Here is an 18659-nt window from a genome sequence, read left to right on the forward strand (position 1 = left end):
CGGACAGATCTGACGCCAATGCATTAATGACATTGCGTAGTTTTTATGAGAGCTTTTGTTTACCGTAATGAAAAACCAGCACTGTATACCGAATCAATTAAAACTCGGCAAACTGTACCGCGATAACGTACAGCCGGCATTAGAAATTTTTTTGATAAAAAGTTAAGTAATAGAAAACTTTTAAATTCGAAACTAGATGGCGCTCTTTGAACTTTGTGCAGCATTCAACATTAACGCCATCTCTAAGATGAAGGAACCTCTAAGTAATAATGTGTGAGAAAATTCGTTGAGTTTCCCAGGTTTTCCAAAAACGGCGAGATTCTGTTTAAAGCTATTAATTATAGTAGATGACTCTTATGAAAATTAGAATCTAGTTACAAATGTTGTCTCAAATATTAAATGTTTGTACTTAGATTCCTAAGTCACAAGATAAAAATAAATTAAAATTTTGAAGCACAATGACAGGAAAATAAAAGCAATAAAATTGTTGGTTCGTATCAAACATACATTAATTAGGTACTTATCAACTGGCGAGTTATGGATAATACGCTGTATAAATATACGTAATACCTAAATTCATATTATATTTCCTAAAACTCTCTGACCCACATAGGCTGTTTGCATAAATTAATTGCTCCAGTTTTCGTAAATTTTTGATTTTTCTTTTTTTTTTTGTCTATTACCGCAAATCCTGCAACATATTAATGATATTTTTTTTGTTTTGTAATATATTTTTACACTAAAACAAACTACAAGATCTGTACGACGAGTTGTTTTGATGAAAAATGTATAACCAAATTATAATTTTGTGTTATTTGTTATTCAACGTTTATATAGGTAAGTTAATACATAGTATAATAACTAGGCTATTTTTTTTTACATTGACTTTTAAAATTTTTTTTGACGACCTCGGTGGCGCAGTGGTAAAGTGCTTGCCTCTGAACCGCGAGGTCCCGGGTGCGATCCCCGTTCGGGGGCCATGATAGAAAATGATGTTTTTCTGATTGGCTCGGGTGTTGGATGTTTATCTATATATGTATTTGTTATAAAATATAGTATCGCTGAGTTAGTATCCCGTAACACAAGTCTCGAACTTACTTTGGGGCTAGCTCCATAATTATGTAGTAAATTATGTAAATTAGTGATTTTAATCGAGAATGTTTGAAAAATATGCGTTCAATCTTATGAATACCGTCAGCTTAAATTTTCTAGCAGATGAGAGGATGCGAAAGCCTTTTAAACGGCTTTCTTTGACAATGTTCATAAACTTGGCACCATCTTTTCAAAGTCAATTTAAATATGAAATACTCTCCCTTTTTATCGGCTTAGTAAAAAAAAAAAATTCTTTGTTACAGGTACATGTTTCCATCAAGGCCCAATAGTAAGTACCGTATAGAGTAAAACCGGAATAGGTGTAGTACAAAGTGACTTCAGATAGTACGGTACTATCTGATCTGAAGTCACTTTATATAGTCTCAAAACATGATCCATAATACTTTATTTATGAAACTAGTATAGACTATTATGTTTTTTTTATCTACAAATTCATAATACTAAAAATATCTTAAATATTTTACAGATATACAACACTGTCTACCTAGTCAAATCAAATCACTCGTATCATTGTACAAATAATTGTTTGTTATATTTATTTTAAATGTTCTAGTATCAAGTTTCAACATCCCTAAATAATCAAATACTTAACACCTTATTCCTTAACTTAGCACTGACTTCCATACAAGAAGTAGATAGCACACGCCTTCGGTTAAATTAAAAAAAAATATATATTAATATGTATATTTTTTAAAATTAAAAATATATAATATATACTTTTAAATTTAATATTATAAAATATCGTATATGTCGGCGCGAATATTAAAAGAGGCTCAATTGACCATATCGAGACACAGTACGTGACTTTGCCGCACCGGCAGCGGATGGCGCTAGTGTCGCAAACGTCACGTGCTAACGGAACGTCGGGGGTGACGCGTCGTTCGAGCTCTCATTCAGAGTTCGGCTGGCGTGAAGTGAACACGCCTTTATCACGACGGATCGTTTGTCGCTTTAAATTTAAATTCAGAATTGTGTTAACGAAATTAAACTAAACATCTTGATTGCCGATCTGTGTTTTAGTTAGTTCCGAGTCAAAATAACGCCTCTGATAGTTAATTTCCCGACATATATTTTACAAATACATACATAAAACAGCTGAAAAGTGAACCGAAGAATAAGAACTTACAAAAAGCCTATACAGATAAAAGCAGGAAAACTACTCTACTAATCGCCAAAACGAAGAAAATTTATTATTATGGACTGTTTGAAAAATGCAAAAGTAACCCGAAAGGAATGTGGAACTTGATCGACAAGCTATCCAAAAATAAAAATAAATCCATAGGCGCCCCGCCAACTCTTGAAGTTAATGGAAAGAAAATCACTGAAGGAGACGAAATATGTGAAGAATTCAACAAGTTCTTCGCCACCGTCGGAATGAACCTAGCAAATCAAATCCCTCAAAAATATCATAATAATTTAACCTATACTCTTCCAAACCTACCGAAAAAAGACCAACAAAAACTAGCGGAACTCCCTCTGTGCACTGAAGAAGAGATTTAGCAAGCATTATTTATTTAGGATGTAAAGATGTACTGTTTTATTGATAAACAAATAATACATATAAATAATAAAATTGTAAATAATAATATAAATAATACATAACTATAAATAATAAAATTGTAAATAATAATAACTATATTAACAATTATAGTTTGATATTTATACTTAACTATAAATTAGGAATAATAATTAATTTAATGTACATTATCAACTATAATAGAAAATTAAAACCACTAACCCTATCATGAATATTGTTAATCTATTATTATGTTTTATGAAATCTGAAACCCATGAAATTCTTTACTTAAATAAATTCTTTAAATTGGATATATATAATTATAATCTTACTAAGCTAATAATATACAATGCAACACATTCAAGTACAGGCTAGTGCTAATACTAATCTGATACTAATTTTATTTATTTATTTTTTTTTGTTACTGTACTGATACATTACCAGTGTACCAGCACCCTTATGTTTCATATCTTTTGCCAAGTTTGTAGCGGCTACGCCGAAATGCAACTACCGACAAGTTTAAAAAAAAAAAAAAAAACTCATGTATTAATCTTCTAGAATGCTCATACTAACACTAATAAATGTAATTTATTTTTAAGTGTATTTCTCTTTAAGTGAAATTTATAATTTCTTAGAGAAAATAAAGTACTTTAACCACAAATTTAATTGAATTAGTCAACAGAATAGTGCATCAAAGAGCTACAATATTATTTTCTTGTTTTCAGGAACCAAGGCGCCTACAAGTGAGTACTCATTTAGTGTATTTATATGATTTATATTTATCCTTTTTTAAAATTAAATAATTATCTTTGCAAAAAAAAAAACAAAAATACTAAAGTACATATTTCCATCACGCTCAAATAACTTATACAAAAGATAATCATTATTACTATAGTTTTCAAAATTTTACTTTTTGTGACATTTTGCATCTGTTTTAGAGATGGCAAGGTCCTATAGGATTTCCAGGAACACCGGTAAGAAATAATTTTAAAAATTATTATTAAAACTTATTAACATTGTACCTAACGTTACTTATTAATATTAGTTGCAGTAAGTAACGTTATTCTAGCTGTTACATAATAGCTCCACCCGCTGTATTATGTTTAACGTCGGATCATTAACTATATCATAAAAAAATGGCCCAGCATATAAACTATGAAAGCGCGACAGAGACAGGGAGACTTACACAATATCAATACATGTAATAAATCTGTAAATTGTACGTATATTTCATATTTTTAGGTAAGTCGAATAAAATTTGATATATCAAAGTTCAGTAAAACGTGTACAGGAGATTTAAATTGTTTATGTTTTTAAACAGGGTCAAAGAGGCGCGAGCGTTACCAAAGGTCAAAAAGGTGAACCCGGCCAGCAGGTAATCCATCTCATCTATTATATATATTAATGGTCCTAACTATAAATGAGTATTTAATCAGTTTCTTCCCAAAAAGTGGGGGTAGATAAAAGTCAGGTGTAGATAGGTTTTAAACAGAGCAAATACTCGTAAACCACAGACTTATCTGTTGTATAAAACCAATGTACGGTCCTAATCATTCATGCAAACATCTCTTCTATGTTCGTAATGATTTCTTCAAAAAAACTTTGTTATGCTCTATTTAATTATGTAATTTATTCAAGAACCCGGCCCCATTGCTACGTTGCGCTTTGTTCCAACGTCGCAGCACATTGCCGATTCGGTGTCTAACATTTTACATAGGTCGTAACATTGACATGCGAAAACTGAAAACTTGTGTCGAAACATCACAAGGCCATGCCCCATTGCTCAGTCGCGCTCCGTCATTTTGACGTCCGTTGACAGACAACGCACAAATTTTATAAAGTTTCGATGTATATCAACGCACTTTTCACATCGACTTTAACTTTAACGTGCGCAGAAAAACGCAAAGTGCGTTATTTTGTCATTGAAATAAAATCACAATTTATTTTCAGGGTGTACCGGGTCATATTGGTCAACCGGGAGAAAGAGGGGTTCGAGGATATCCGGTACTTGTCTAACTTCTTCATATTCTTTTTTTTTAGTTTAAAGATCTTTATTTCTCATAAAAATACAATGGTATTTCACTTACTGAGAAAACAAAATTAAATCTTAAGTATTACAATGAGCGTATTATCAAAAGTATCAAAGCAAAAATGTAGGTAGAACCATGGTAGAACAATAAACAATTGCATTCGCATCACGCAAAACATATCTTTTCTAATATACATATATATTATGTATTAACGGAACGCTTGGTTCCGTTAATAAACATAAAATATACGTACACAATATAATTTAGTAACGTTTCATAGGTAAATATACATTTTACATATTTCTTGTATAATTTTTGAAACATGAGTTGCTTATGTGCACATTTTTTGTAATCAATTACTTTACCCGTAGGTTTTTACTATATTCTGAACTTACCTACACGAAATATTTATATTAGAATCTCAGTTTTATTTTTTTCTTTTCAAGGGGCCAATCGGTCCACTAGGTTTCCCGGGAGTTAAGGGCAGGGAAGGGTCTCCGGTAAGTTATGTATAAATTGAAATCATTTATATATATTAAAGAGATATTGGCTATTGCGAACAACTTACCAAATTTTCAGGGCCCATCTGGACCTCAAGGATTTAGCTTAAGACCAAAAAGCGAAATCGGCGTTATAGTATTTTTTTTATATAAAATGTTTTTTTTTTATGTTTACAATAAAGTTTGTTATTATTTTCACATTTAAGTTTACTTAAGATTCAAATATATCTATAGTGGGTGGATGCTTGAACAATTTGTTATTTTCACGACAAATCATAATAAAATGAAGTTTTTTTTTTATAAAAATGACATTTTTAACACACGCTTTTGTTAAGAAGTCATCACCATAAACGCAAAAACTTTATTGGACTTGTCGATTGGACGAGTCGAAAAATTTATAATTAGGTATGTTTTTATCATGTTTTTTAAAGTATTGTCATCATCACTGTTTTTTTTTCACTGGTATTTCTAATAAGGGCTTTCGAATAGTCACCAAAATAAAAAAATGGTCTACCATATTATGAACATGTTATATTTTTTTATCAGGGACTTCATGGGCCGAAAGGCGAACCGGTAAGTAAATACCTACGTACTTAGTTATTATCTTATACTTGACAAAATTTTATTGAGATATCAATTAACACTATCAAACATATTTTTTCTTGATCTATCACACCATTTAATGTTTATTTTTATTTTTATTTATGAATAGAATTACAGGAAGAAAAATTTTACAGCTAGGTATATAATTTGACAATTTTCAATAATTTTATTGAAAATATTATCGTTTATTTATTTACCTATTTATTTAAATGTTGACATTTTTAAATAATGATGTGAATTCGTCCTCTTAATTTTTAATTATATATATGTATAATTATATTCTTGATAATTTACGTCTTTGGAGAAAAGGCCGCGGTGAAGTTTGTTGCGCCGCTTCTTCTTCACCTGCGCTTTGGAAGTCGGCAGTAGACTTAGTTTAAGTAAATTTTTGACGTCAATAAGTATAATCTTATATTGAAAAATGAACTTTGAATTTATTATTTCAATTTTTTTTTGTTTTATTTTTAGGGTCTTCCTGGGATGCCAATTGTATGTCCCGTAACCTGCCCGGTCATTCGTTTTTATGGTATAATAATCATTTATTTTATTAAAAATAATTATTCAGACAATAAAATTGAATTCATGTCCATATGTTGATTATGTCATCTACATAGGTATTTATTGTTATAAAGAAAATTGATAAATTGGCTATAATATAGCATACATTAAAATAGCAATTTATCAATTTTATAGACCAACAAAAAAAATGTTTTTACGTAACTAAGAGTAAAACTTTTTTTTTATCGTATACTACCTAATATTACATACCTAACGCAGTGGCAAGTTGTCAGTACTCGTAATTATTTTATGACTTCGATTGCTTAAAACTGATTTGTTATAAGTTATTTTCATTTGTATCAGACGATGAAATTCCTCCTGAAGACGTGGATTTGGGAAGCGAAGAACGGCCCTCTTCAGCAATTTGCAAGTACATAACCGCATCTAAAAAAGGGGGTAAAGTACCTAATACTAAGAACAGAAAACATTTAACAATTAACATCTATCGTACGATTCTATTGTGTGTGTTGGATCAAAGTGTGATTTTGGACTTATATAAAAGTTATACATCAAACAAATACAAGTATATACTGTTATAAAATGGCATGTGCCATAACAGTATTTACAAAACTACCAATAGATAACGGACGAAGATTAACCGATGAGATAAAATACTCCAATACAAATTCGTGGCCCAACCCAGAATCTCAACAAAGTGACGCTTGATGAGGAACCTAATATTTCAGCACTCTGTATCATTTTTCTTATACGCACATCAATTTCTTGTTTTCAAAAATTGAAGTTGAAGCCTATAGCTTTTTCTGTCTTCCTTCGCTCTACTTTTTTCTATTTACAGCTATAACTCCTGCTGATGCTTATTGGGTGATGGAAGAAGAGAAGTTCCCAGTCAAATGTGACATGAAAACTAACAGAACATGTTTAATAACTAAAGAAAATATGTCAGAATGGATCGGTGAAACAAAACTAAATGTACCCATTGCCGCAAAAGGCATATGGTTAAGCAAAATTGGATTCGATTTGAATAAATTTAACACGGTAATTTTTCAGCTTCTTTGTGCAGAAATTTCAAAAGAATTCCATAAATACTTTTACTTTTAATTTAATAAATTAGCTAATGCGAATATTTACGATAGGTTAACTAATTTCATTGCATTACAATAAATTTTTTTGGTCAACATTAGTACCTAACGTTGAAAAAAAAATGTTTTTCAGATAACAAGAAATCAATTATTATGGTTGAAACGCCAATCGGAAAATGTAAGACAAATAATAAGGGTTTATTTATTAAACACTATATTTGAGAACATAAACTTACGCATTCTAAACTCGCATGATTATTTGGTAGAAGAAAAATCATCTGAAACAACACCTATGCATTATACCATCAAATATTATCAAAATAGTTCAGTAAGTATTAATTATAACAAAAATATTCATTTTAAAAATGACTTTTTCTACAACAATATGAATGTTTTGAAATTATATTTGAACTCCATGCCTAATGTTGTCATCTAAAATTCATCAAATAAGACCGCATATTAGTAAGAAAAGATTATTTTTTATTGATTTGTCTGTCCAAATCAATACTTGTGTAATCCTAATGAATAAAATTATCTTTAAGAGAAAATAACAGAATATTTTGGATATTTTACCACTTGGATTTTGTGGTGACCAGAGATACTGCGCTCGGCTATGGCAAATTGCCTTTTTTAACAGACAGAGCTATAGTTTAACAAAAAATCGAACCAAAAATCACATTAACGTTTGTCCATGCAGCGTCCCGTGACCGGGCGAAATAAAATAAGATTTTTGACTTGCGTGTGCTATTTGACTTTATTTGGCATACGCTGCTGGTTTTTCATTGCGGAAAATAAAAGCATTCATACAAACTTTGCAATAATATTCACGCTTTCGCGTCGACATCTGTTCAAGTTCGGCGATAGCGTGTAGCCAGCATAATACTATTGATATTATTTGAGCAAATAAGTATTTTTCTTTAACATAATTATCTAAATTATATTTTAATAACTTTCACTTTTACTTTTGCAGGTTTCAGTGAGTGGTGAATCCTGGAATTATGTTGATATAGAGATAATCGATGATATTGATCGTCTGCCTGTCAAGGACTTTTACGTAAAGTTCAAGGAAGAAGCTCCAAAAAATGTTTTCATTAGTGTCCAGTTGAGCGACTTGTGCTTTGGTTAATTTTTGAACCCTCTAAGACAACTTCTTAGCTTTGTTTGGAAAATGTGTGTTTAGCCATTTGTAAACCATTAGCTCTTTTCCTTAGGTTATTTAATTTAATTTTTATTTACTCCATATTATTATTGTATGTTATAGGTACTGTTAGTGTGTAAACTTTAGCGGGGTAATTTCGTTTACCTCGTATGAGATAATGTTATTATTGCACATACTTATTTTTTTATTTTATTATTAAAAATCACTTTATAATATTTTTTGTATAATCTTAATATCGACTCGATAAACAACTATTTATACAAATGTATACATAAATTATATACTTGTAGAATTTTACGGACTTTTGGTTTCGCCGAATTTTGGTGGATTCGGCATCCATTGCTGTTTTTTCATAGTAAATAAAAGCTCCCATACAAACTATCTACGCAATGTTCATGCATTTACGTCGACGTATCTGTTTTAGTTCGGCGATAGTGTCATCAACTCTGTAATAGGAGCAGGGGGAGTCTCGTGTGTTGTTATTCATAATAATAAATTATTAACATTGATTTTTTTCATTTAAATTTTTCGGCTGCCGGTTATTTTTTCATTTTTGTTGATATATAACTGGTTAGATAGATTCGTTTTTATTTTGTAGAAAGTGATAACTGCTTTTCTCTTTTTAAGTCATCTGTTGAAATACTGATAAACTTGATTATACGTTGCAAATGCTCCTATTCTCAAAACAGGAACGTCGAAAGTTCCATAACGTACTGTTAGATGGCGTTGTCTAAATTTCGTGCAATGCCCAAAATGTCTACGTCTGCACTCTATCGCCGAACTCAGAAGAGCCGAACGCAAAAGCATGGAAATTACGTAGTTTATATGAGTGCTTTTATACCGTAATGAAAAACTAGCAATGTACGACGAATAGCATTTATAATATTTTTAGGATAATTAATAAAAAATATACATTGTAGTATGTTCATATACTGCCATTAATATTTTAATCCGCCAAGAATCTGAAATAACAGCAAATATAAATTAATTTAGTGACTTTGCTGCCGGTTTAAGTTTTAATAAAGGATTCTTTTTTTTGGTAATTTTGCTTTTGGTGCAATAAAGAGTATTGTATTGTTTTGTAATCCTAATGTATTATTTTATTGCATTTTCACTTACTATTTGTTTCTATACCTAATTTATTACATAGTAAAAAACGTGTGAAATAAAAATATAAAACATTATAACGCTAAAAGTATTAAGTTAAGGAGCAGTTATGAATAATAAAAAATAATTAGCGTTTATTATAATACTTCTACATATTTTAACTAATATTATAAATGCGAAAGTTTGTTACCCCAATTAGGTCATCTAGGTATATAAAGTTAGGAGTACAGTTGTTCTCGTTAGTTAGTTAGTTCGCGAAACTTTGACGATTTGAAATTTGATTTATTATACATTGCTGGTTTTTCATTATGGTAAATAGAAGCTCTCATACTAATTACGCATTCGCTTCAGCATGTGTCAGGTTCGGCTAGATTTTGGAACTGGTTTAAAATAATAACATAACAATTGCCCTTTCTCCTGAAAATAATTAATTGTCTGTATTAAAAGAGAATGCTAACCCTTAATGCCGACGACCATCAAGCAAATTAAATTGTACCCTACAAGGAAGTGACATTTTGTCGTCTCGGAAAAATATTGTAATTCACAAAATGTTAGAAACGAGTCACTCTGAATAATTGCTATTGAGAAGGTAATGCTCATTGTATTAACCTGAAATTGATTTTATGGACGAAAACTTTTGTTCTACAGTTTTATCTATCATAGGGGTAAACCCGAATTGACCTGACTTAATGTCTTTTTCTCTCATCTTCGCGTGTTCCCGGTTCCATTCGGAGCTATGATGCCCCAAAACCCAGGGTTAGCGTAAAAAAATTGCTATCAAATTTGTAATAATTTGGCTATGATTTTACAACAGGCCGCACGCCTGACGTGAACTATCTTTGGGGATATTATGGATGCTTATTAATTGTTAAGGCTTTATGTCCCTTAATCACTTTACTGTAATTTAGTCAGGGTTACTGGTATCAAATGCAAAACCTTCTAAAGACTACTGGGTACATTTTTATGTACCCAGTAGTCTTTAGAAGGTAACGACGTAACGAGCAATTTTGATTCTACGACTTTTCTTGATTCATAGCTTTTTTTTCATAAAAAAATAAACAATCTAATTTTTGATTCTACACGTCTTAACTCTATGTAATAGCCAAGCAATACGAGAGAGTACAGTATGTTCCGTTATGTAATATGTAGTTAACTTTATAAAGAAACTACATTAAAACTAAAAAAATGATTTTTACGTTTAGATAAAAGTCGTAGAACAAAAGATGTTAGTCTCTAAGTACCTTATGAGCCATTGGAGGGTTATGCGTTAGATAACAGTAACCCTGTATATATTTTTGGATCATTTTTTATTTTGAGAAGCTAGTATTATATACAAATATTGGTAGCATTCATATATGGACTCAGTTTGGGCTCCCTGCAATTTTTGCTAATTGATACAAAATTTGCAGGGAGTCCAGAGAATGAATACCCTAACAATATTTGCGAGCAAATAATTAATTTGGAAACCAGTATAACCAAATATAAATTAATGCTTAAGAACTATATATTAACTGAGTAAATTTGTAATGAGTTGTGACTCGCCTTACCACGTATAAACCTATATAGGTTTTTGTGTGGCTTCCTCCTTCGTGGTCGCCATACTATAGTTTATAGTGACCCGCTCGGCTTGATGCTCGCCGGTGCAGCCCAATGTCCTCAGGGAGGGTCGTGTCCGTCGCGTCGTATTGGTCCTTACAAATGTAAAACTGCCAGAGTACCTAAACCTTATAAAATTTCGGGAATATAGTTGGGTCAGCTAAATTATTCATCACACGGACAACTGAGTGTCGCACTCAACTTTACTATTCCCGTGTGTACGATACTTACTGAATAATGAATATTATGTTGCGTTGTATGGACGTAGACACAGATTATTACAAGAAGTTTAGGTTCACGGATCCTGCGAATTGGAAAAGAATAATAAGCAACAAACATTCATGGGATTAAACGCTTTATAGAACCAGCAAAGCTCATATGAGGGAGAAAAAAGATGAACGTATTATACTGTCATAAAATAAAATTAACGTCAAAGTTGACTGGTGCAACCTCACCCTTACCTTTCAATTCCACCAATGTTGTTAACATTGGTATAGCCATGCTCTGTCTTGTTACATTTAAGGCTGATCTCCAATCTTGCAAACAAACAGCGTGACAAATATAAAGATTATTTGTTTGCAAAAACATGAGTTTGCATTTTTTCATAATGTGGTGTTAAAAGAAAAACTTAATCCTACATGTCTCACCGTCCACGGGTATGCAAATTTAAATGGAGAGCATGCTGTCATCCCACAAAACAAAAACGAATAAATAAAAGTAATTAAAATTATATAATTTTTTATCTGAGTATATCATTAAAAAATCGTTCAAAATTATAATAATCTAAAAATATAATAATATAATCGTTCAAAATTATAATAATCTAAAAATCTAATAATAATCTAAAAATCTAATAATAATCTAAAAATCTAATAATAATCTAAAAATCTAATAATTATAATAATCTAAATTATAATAATCTAATTCTGATCTTTATATTGTTGTGATAATTTGTTAGAAATTTTAAGTGCCATAAATACAATACTTTTATTGTGTAATGCCGTTTTAAATTAAAAATTTAATGTAAACATTATAAGTGAGGCGAGAATTTGCTAGCATATTCTTTTTTTTTAATCTTGCTAATCTATCTACTATAATATTAATTAATTACACTTGCAAATTTAAATCTCGGCTTAACACCACATAGGCAAATAGCTCTCGTGGTCAACGCTAATTACCAATTAAGGTAAGAAGCCGGTTTATGTTAATTACAATACAATACAATATGCATGGAGTGCCGCAGACGTAACCCAAATTAATTTATTGGACATCGATATTGGTACAGTCAAGCTATGATTAGTAAATGTTATGTTATACATTTCTGGTTTTTCCTTGCGGTAAAAAAAACTCACATGCAAGCTACGTAATGTACTTAATGTACGCTCATTAAAATTTGTGTCTGCATCTGATAGAGTTCACAGAAATTGATGAAAATATGTATAACTTCAGATATTCATACTAATATATAAATAATGTTTGGATTATTATCTATAACTATATATGGATATTTTTTACACATTGCTAGTTAAAACCTCGAGTTTGAGAGCATATAAATAAACTTGAAAATCGTTTAAAATTGCGCCGCAATCTCCGCGATGTCCTCAGAATTGGAAAAATTGATTTCTTAGTAAGTCATCTTTCCGGGCGATCGGTTAAATGACTTACTAGCAATTCAATGTTTGTATCAAAGAAAACCGATACAAGATACAAAATGTCCACAACAATTCCGCGAAAAATATCCGTCTCACATCTTGGGAGTCATCTTGCGGATGCGAAAGTCCCGAAAGAGTTGAGCGTAAATCTAAAAAGTTCGCGGGAAAACAAAGTAATTTTCTCTATGGAGTTGTTTAACTCCTTTACAGTACAGCGCGCGCAGATGTTCGGTTACGGTTTCCGCTTAGAAGGTAGTTTGTTAATTTTCTTCTTATTTGATCGTGATAAGTCGTTATGTCACTATGGTCAGTACTACTTCCGATGAGTAGTAGCTCAGTGGTACTACTCAGTGAATGGAGTAATATGTTAATGTAGTACCACCGACCACAGTTAGTGTCGCTAGTGCCACAATATAAGATGAGTACTAGTAAAATCTATGCGATAGTGTTAACATATTTTGGCTTAAACTTTTTATAAATAAGAGGGTTAGTATTTTGTTGCCTACAATGTTTTTTTACTCCTCATGCTCTATAGGTACTTATTTAAAAGTTATTCCAACAATCTTCTTCGATTTGTCCAACGCGCCCAGTCATCGGATGAAATATCAATAAACTTTCCGGACACTTTTCCGCCTCCATAAACAAGGGTCTCCGATTAATTTTATCGAATCTTTAGAGCTCCTTTTGAATTTTATAAATAGCCTTCCAGTTGACATTTAAGCGACTTTGCGGTTCTGGCGTTTGACAGTTTTCAAGTTGTCGCAAACAAGAATGTTAGGGACTTTGAATAATTTCGTGCAGTTTTAGAGTGGGTTGTACGAGTCAACTTTGACGTTAACCTGCGCAGAAAAACGCAAAGTACGCCATTTTGTCTAAATGACGGCGAAGCACAGTTTATAAGGTGAAGTGAAAAATAGTAATGATTAATTTCTGTCATGCCAATTTTATTTCTGGCAACACTGTAGCTAAATATTGCTTTCTAAATTTAGCCGTTTAGGAGGTTCGCATCACACCTTTTTATAACACCCAAGTGTGTCATTAAAACAATTGAAACTGCCGAATGCAAGTCAACCAGTCGGTCCCAAAACGTCGAAGGTCGTCAGTGTTATATCAAATTGTTCGAGTTGAAGTTAGAATTTCTAAATTGAAAAATTAATTAGTGCGCGTAACGCAAATGATATTACAAATAAATATATAAGGATATTTTTAGATATTATTATTTTATTCAAGAGACAAATTTCTGATTCAATTAGCAAAAACTTCCGTAACACAACTTAATTCAAATTTTCTTTGTTTATTGATATATTGAACGTAATGGGCTTTTTTCACACTTTTTTTATTGTGTTATCTTCTTGTAATATTTTGGGTAAATCTAATGAATGGTCTGCATTAATACTTGTGTAATCATAGCTTTAATAATAAATAACTAACATAGATTTTTCCAGTAAGCTCGAGTTCTTCTTTCTTTCTTTTCTAGTGTATTATTGCTATAGCATTGTATTTTGTAACGTGTAACTTGAGTCCTATGACAGATGTCAAATGTGTGTAGTATGAAAATAATAGATCTATCTCTGTTGCTCTCATTTCGAATGTCTGGAATGTCCGGATGAAATCCGGTTCATGCTGCTGACAGAGGACTCAAGTTTTATTTTGTGATGCAAGTTAAAACTGTGAGTCTGATTTTATTTAACTCGCCTAATAGTATTTGACATGAGTTCTCGATTACCTACCTACCTACACTAGTGATCTTAAAATTGTCAACAAGTGTGCAGATTTCCTAACGATGGTTTCCTTCACTGGAAGCAAGCGGTGGTCAATGAAAACTACTATACGTGATCCAGATTGGTATATCTCCTAAACACACATAGCTCTAGTAGAATTCGAACCTCTGAACTTTCGATCACAGGCGGACGGTCTTAACCACTTGACTATCACCGCTCCGTTAATTCGCTCGAATATTTACTAGTGAAGTATGAACCTGGTTACAGTGCGCGCTAACGATGTGCGCAGCGCAGTCCGATTCAATTCCACATGCGGCGGTAAATACGAGGGTGTTGGTGTAGTATGCATCAAGCGAGGAGATAAAACAAAGTTAAAGATCAATAAACAAAAGTATACTAAAATCAAGTGAAATTTTTGAGGTAGGTATTCGAAAATACATTTTCTAGTTTTATTTAAGTCATTTGTGACAAACATTATTTAGTTTACTTATGGTGCTATGTATAAGCGCCATTACTACATTTTTATAATTTTTTGTATAACTTAGCGAAAGAAGAAAATATTTTGTCAAATTATGCCGCTAGATTTAAAATTTAATTAGAAAGTATTATAATTTTCCATTACACAATCAGTGAACAGTTGATTAAATCGAATACTGTGGCCACCGAAACTATAGAAATTTTATAATATATAGTATAGAAAACTAAAATACTTTCTACAAAAATCTAGTATGGCATAATCTGTTAAAATATATTTTGTTTATATATTTAGCTAAAAATTAAAAGTGATTGATAAAAATGGTGACGCTAGTGTGCACTTAAATTAATGTTATTTATTTTGTTTAAAATAACAAATCCAGTTGTTCACTACATTTATTTTCCAAAGTTCGGCTTCCATTCATTTCGTGACTTTGCAGGTCCCTTGGGCTGCCCAACGCCGCATACCAATACACAAAATGTGAACTTAGCTCCTTGAATCCCAGACACGAAATATATTTCACCGTTTCCTAAATAATAATAAGTTCGGAATCAAATAAATCTGGAAAAGTTTGTAAATAAAATAAGTAAAAGTAGGTATTTTCGAATAATCTTAAACAAACAAGAATTAGATCACGAGTAATGAAGGAAAATTCGTAATGAAAATATAAATTGATCTACTCTTTTTTCGCTTATTTTTTTTATTTAGCTCGCACTGAACGTACCTGCTTAATTTAGAATACATCTACACGAGCAAACACTACTGTCATGTACTTATAACATTTGTATCTCCTAAACCCATGGCATTAATAAGTACTTCGTTGTACGGAGTACCTACTAATTCCATGCCTAAACCACCTAAGCTTAGACATTCTCAAAAAAAAAAACCAATGATAAATAATAAGGACAGTTTATAACCTTGATCCATGCACATAAAATTATTATAAAAATTAAAGACACGCCCAACATGACATGACGTTAAACATTTATATTTCGTCATTAAGTTGTGAATCTTCTGATAATATTGAAACGAATCCCTTTTAGAAATAGAAAATTTTATATCATGGCCGTAAATAATCTCGAAATTGGCCGTGCACTGCAAAAAGACGAGCAATTAGGGAGGCCGCGATATATCACAGACTCGCCAGGTAGCCGCGTGTTGGTGATGGCGTCTAATGACTGCGGCTAACTTCATGTTCCTAGTAGATATTACAGCATTTGATGCTATTAGATACTTTATGGATAGAGTAATAATTTATTTGTGATTTCGCAGTGTAGTTTGAGTAAATTTTATACTTGAAATTCCAACTGAAAGACGCGATTTAAAAATGATAATGTACTTCGATAATTTAATGTAAATCGTCCAAAAAATGGCACATTCAACATATAGAAAATAAGTAAATCATGGCAACTGCAAAAATTATTAAGCCAGATGATTCATTTTATTATCCTCGCTACATTATTCCTCAATTTTATACTCAGTTCTCAGTTCTGCTCAGTTTTATACACGTGTTCGAAAGTTGCATCCTTGACTGTAATGCCCGAATCCCGGTGTCAATAATTTGAATACTAAGATGCCTGAGTGAAGAAGAAACGAAGTGGAGAGGAAAAAGAATGAAAGCAGACCCTGGCTCAGACGCTTTGTGGCTGAAGAAGAAACCAGATCTCTCAGATAAGAGAGATGCCTGGCGCCCAGGATCCACGTAAAAAAATTTAAAATGTTGACATTTTCTAATGATATCATGACTATCCTGCCTGACGTGAACCCTCTTTAAGAGTGCTGTCTATCCCTTACTAGGCCTAGAGGTTTTGTATCCCTTACTAACTGGTGCCCGCGGCTCCGCTCGCGGCAAAAAGTAGCCTATTACACTCTCCAGCTCTCCAACTATCTTCACACCGAAAATCACCTCATTCCGTTGCTCCGTTTTGACGTGAAAGACGGACAAAAAAACACACAAACACACAATTATGTTTCTCGTTCTATTCTAGGGCGGGAACCACACTTTTAAAAAACACATCGCAACTATACACATTCTAACTTTCTCAATCTGGAAATAATTTGTTGTTAACTGTAATCTATAAAATCTTCTTCAAAGTTTTCTATTGGGAAATTTACGCGTGTGAAACCGCGGGCAAAAGCTAGTTTCATATAATTGAAAATCAATATTTGTGCTCACCATACATCAGATAGATTTCCGAACATTCAAGATTGAATTTCAAGTGTAGTATGTAATGTATGCATGAGTTTTTAGATCTCCGTGAATGGAAAACAGAAAAGGGAAACTTTGCATTGGTGCAACGAACGACTCAAATGTAAATGAATATATGCAATTGTTTATATTGATAGCTCCGTTTCCAATTTCAAAAAGGAATTTTCTTTTCGTGTATCTACATGGTTGCAGTTTTCAATAAATTTCAAGAAAAAAAAATTTTTTAAAGTCCGCTTATATTGTAATTCTTCAACTTAGTAAAATATCTACTGAATTTACTCAAATTCAAATTCAAATTGTTTATTGCTTCCTTAATGTCAAATACAGGTCTTCATTATAAAAATAGTAGCAATTAAGGACCCTGACGGGCGCTGCAATGGGAGAAGGGCCACATTTGTCGATGTTAGAGAACCTTTGTCAGTGTAAAGTGACATTATTAACATGAATAAATTTTATCTATTAAATTTAATCATTTTTGATAAGTATAAATTACTTCATGTTTCATCTTTAGGCATAATCTATTATCAGTCATACATTTTTGATAAGTCAATAATAATAATAATATTAATAAAATTAATGTCAAAAGTTCATCCTCAAGTAAGTATTTTAATTATTTGAATTAATTTTTATTGTGTAAATTTATCTTCTAAATATTCATTAATTGTGTAATAACATTTATTAATCAAGATTTCCTTAACTTTTTGTAAAAACGTTTTGATATTTTCTATTTCTCTAACGGCGTTTGGGAGTTGATTATAGATTTTTATAGACATTACTCTTAGTGTAGTAGATGTTAACAAGTTTATTTGTTAGAGAAATTCAAAAAAACCCCGACTTTCGATATTCATTTCGCTACAACTTTTGAACGGATGAACCGATTTTTATGATAGTTGCTAAAATCTATCTGAACGAAAATCGGTTCATTCGTTTGGGAGCTACGATGACACAGACAGATACACAGATACGCAGACAGACACGTTAAACTTATAACACCCATCATTTTGTGGGGGTTAATAAATAAAATAATATCGTAATGAATTAAGAAAGCCCTAACGGTCTTGTGTAAACTGACAAACGGACAATGGGACCCAGTTTTCACAGAGTAAATTATGGAGGAAGCATAATATCTGGCCGCCGTGGACGCGAGGCTTCGACGCATAACGGCTGAGGGAGGAACCGAAAAAAGCTACTACCTCACGCTCCCTAAAAATGCGCGTATATTTGTCGCGATTTTCTTTTATTTTCTATGATCACGTACCGTCATTTGCGATAGACGTTCCCGAAATACAACAAGAATTTTCACCTATACAAATATTAGCGTCTTAGGAATTTTCGCGAACATTTTAAAGGCTACATTCTCGGCTCCATATTACACTTTAA

At 31.8% G+C, this 18659-nt stretch overlaps 1 protein-coding gene across 1 annotated transcript; it reads left to right on the forward strand.

Annotated features, from left to right (window-relative positions):
- The first annotated feature begins 577 nt into the window (after positions 1-577).
- Positions 578-9916, forward strand: LOC128672523 (collagen alpha-2(V) chain-like). Its single transcript, XM_053749740.1, has 13 exons — positions 578-837; positions 1356-1381; positions 3355-3372; positions 3568-3603; positions 3951-4004; positions 4580-4633; positions 5106-5159; positions 5706-5732; positions 6231-6288; positions 6624-6716; positions 7117-7316; positions 7494-7688; positions 8331-9916. The coding sequence occupies exons 1-13, from the start codon at positions 786-788 to the stop codon at positions 8484-8486; spliced, it is 1023 nt and encodes a 340-aa protein (XP_053605715.1). The 5' UTR covers positions 578-785; the 3' UTR covers positions 8487-9916.
- The last annotated feature ends 8743 nt before the right edge of the window (positions 9917-18659 follow it).

This window comes from Plodia interpunctella, chromosome 9, assembly GCF_027563975.2.
Source record: "Plodia interpunctella isolate USDA-ARS_2022_Savannah chromosome 9, ilPloInte3.2, whole genome shotgun sequence".
Taxonomy (NCBI): domain Eukaryota; kingdom Metazoa; phylum Arthropoda; class Insecta; order Lepidoptera; family Pyralidae; genus Plodia; species Plodia interpunctella.

Excerpts from the sequence above, each read along its gene's own strand:
- LOC128672523 (XM_053749740.1), top strand. The coding sequence starts at position 786 with ATGTATAACCAAATTATAATTTTGTGTTATTTGTTATTCAACGTTTAT. Across the intron at positions 4,005-4,579 it reads AAGGTGAACCCGGCCAGCAG|GGTGTACCGGGTCATATTGG; the intron begins GTAATCCATCTC and ends ATTTATTTTCAG. Across the intron at positions 6,289-6,623 it reads CCCGGTCATTCGTTTTTATG|ACGATGAAATTCCTCCTGAA; the intron begins GTATAATAATCA and ends CATTTGTATCAG.